At 37.8% G+C, this 2,500-nt stretch overlaps 1 protein-coding gene across 7 annotated transcripts in view; it reads left to right on the top strand.

Moving 5' to 3' along the window:
- The window catches only part of LOC306780129 (arf-GAP with coiled-coil, ANK repeat and PH domain-containing protein 2), a 22,394-nt gene that overhangs the window by 13,469 nt on the left and 6,425 nt on the right, over positions 1 to 2,500 (top strand). For all 7 annotated transcript variants that reach the window (XM_079272343.1, XM_079272345.1, XM_079272341.1 and 4 more), the window contains exons 17-18: positions 1,431 to 1,507; positions 2,276 to 2,409. In XM_079272343.1, coding sequence (XP_079128469.1) covers positions 1,431 to 1,507; positions 2,276 to 2,409 — 211 coding nt within the window. The remainder of the gene's footprint in view (positions 1 to 1,430; positions 1,508 to 2,275; positions 2,410 to 2,500) is intronic.

A 2,500-nucleotide genomic window follows, 5' to 3' on the forward strand; every position in this document is an offset into this window, starting at 1 on the left:
GATTAACTATCGACTCTATCAGCTCTATCGACTCTATTAACTCTATCAACTCTATAAACTAACTCTTTCGACTATTAACTCTATCAACATTATTGACTTTATCAACTATATCGACTCTCAACTATATTAACTCTATTAAGATTATTAACTCTATTAACTTCATTAACTCTATCGACTCTGTTAACGCTTATTACCTCTATCGACTCTATTAACTCTATTGACTATTAACTCTTCTTAACTCTGTCGACTCTATTAACTCTTATTAACTCTTATTAACTATATTGACTCTATTAACTCTTATTAACTCTATCGACTCTGTTAACTCTGTCGACTATTATTAACTCCTATCGACTCTGTTAACTCTTATTACCTCTATCGACTCTATTAACTATATCGACTCTATCGACTCTTATTAACTCTATCAACTCTTAACTCTATCGGCTCCATTAACTCTTATTAACTCTATCGACTCTTAACTCTATCGGCTCCATTAACTCTTATTAACTCTATCGACTCTTAACTCTATCGACTCTTATTAACTCTATTAACTCTTATTAACTCTATCGACTCTATTAACTCTTATTAACTCTATCAACTCTTAACTCGATCGACTCCATTAACTCTTATTAACTCTATCGACTCTTATTAACTCTATTAACTCTTATTAACTCTATCGACTCTATTAACTCTTATTAACTCTATTGACTCTATTAACTCTTATTCACTCTATTACCTCTTATTAACTCTATCGACTCTATTAACTCTATTGACTCTATTAACTCTTATTAACTCTTATTAACTCTATCGACTCTTATTAACTCTATTAACTCTTATTAACTCTATCGACTCTATTAACTCTTATTCACTCTATTAACTCTATCGACTCTATTAACTCTTATTCACTCTATTAACTCTATCGACTCCATTAACTCTTATTAACTCTATCGACTCGTATTAACTCTATTAACTCTTATTAACTCTATCGACTATATTAACTCTTATTAACTCTTATTAACTCTATTGACTCTATTAACTCTTATTCACTCTATTACCTCTTATTAACTCTATCGACTCTATTAACTCTATTGACTCTATTAACTCTTATTAACTCTTATTAACTCTATCGACTCTTATTAACTCTATTAACTCTTATTAACTCTATTGACTCTATTAACTCTTATTCACTCTATTCACTCTATTAACTCTTATTAACTCTATCAACTCTTATTAACTCTATCGACTCTATTAACTCTTATTCACTCTATTAACTCTATCGACTCTATTAACTCTTATTCACTCTATTAACTCTATCGACTCTTATTATGTTTCTTTCTGTCAGTATGAAATAAACACTTAATGGTGGTTTTAGCTGCTGATCAGTAAGACAAACGGATAATAAAATACAATAAATGTTTGTTTCTTCCTTCCAGAGCAGAGAAGGAGACGTGGATCAAAGATAAATATGTGGAGAAGAGATTTGTTCAGAACAGCGTGTCAGATGTAGCTCGTAAGTAATTCATGCTCCTCTGAGGATGAACTGTAATAACACTGGTGATTATTCTACAGACCTGATTCCCGCTGAAGAAAGATGATTTATCTGACATTGTTCCGTACACATTAACAGCTTTTATTTGTATGTACATGCAGCGGGTAAGATGGGTGTTGAACACGTCACCGTTGTTCTCTGAAGGTGATGTTGACATGAACTCTTCACCACATGTCAGTAACAACCCAAGTAATCCAAATATACAGAGAACACCCAACAAACAAGTTCACGAATGAAGTTATGTGTAATAAAAGGGAACGACACAGGGAACAGTATGGAACACGCTGACGGAAATATATTTAACACGTGGAACAGAAGCCTCTGTTGGTGATGACAGCTTCCTGTTGGTGATGACAGCTTCCTGTTGGGAGACACTAGGCGCCTGCATTGCTCAGGTGTGGTTGTGACTCATTCTTCCACACAAACAGTCAATTCTTCAAGGTTCAGTGTTCCTCGTCTGTCAACTCTGGTCTTTAGTTATTTCATAGATTTTCTATTGGATTCAAGTCAGCTGATGGTCTGAGCCGTTCTAGCAGCTTCATTGTATTGAAACGGTGGGCGTGTCAGACGGCACGTTGTCCGTTACATCAGGCGGCTCGAGTGCAGCGGCTCCACCGAGAGAACAATATGATGATATCATTGAAGCTCAGTGTTATGAGCATTTAAGCACGGTGTTGTTGAAACGTAGTGTTCGGTCCGTGATCGTAAACCTCCGCCGTGTGTTTTCAGAGCGCCGTCTCTATCGGGCCGCGGTGGCCGGAGACCTGGTGACCATGGCTACAGCGTTAGCCCAGGGAGCAGAGGTCAACGGGAGGAGCAGGGAGGAGCAGGGACGCACTGCTCTGATAGGAGCAGCTGTAGGGGTGAGGAGGAGGAGGAGGAGGAGGAGGAGGAGGAGGAGGAGGAGGAGGAGGAGGAGGAGGAGGAGGAGGAGGAGGAGGCGGCGACTCACAG

This window comes from Melanostigma gelatinosum (assembly GCF_949748355.1).
Source record: "Melanostigma gelatinosum genome assembly, chromosome: 7".
Lineage (NCBI taxonomy): Eukaryota > Metazoa > Chordata > Actinopteri > Perciformes > Zoarcidae > Melanostigma > Melanostigma gelatinosum.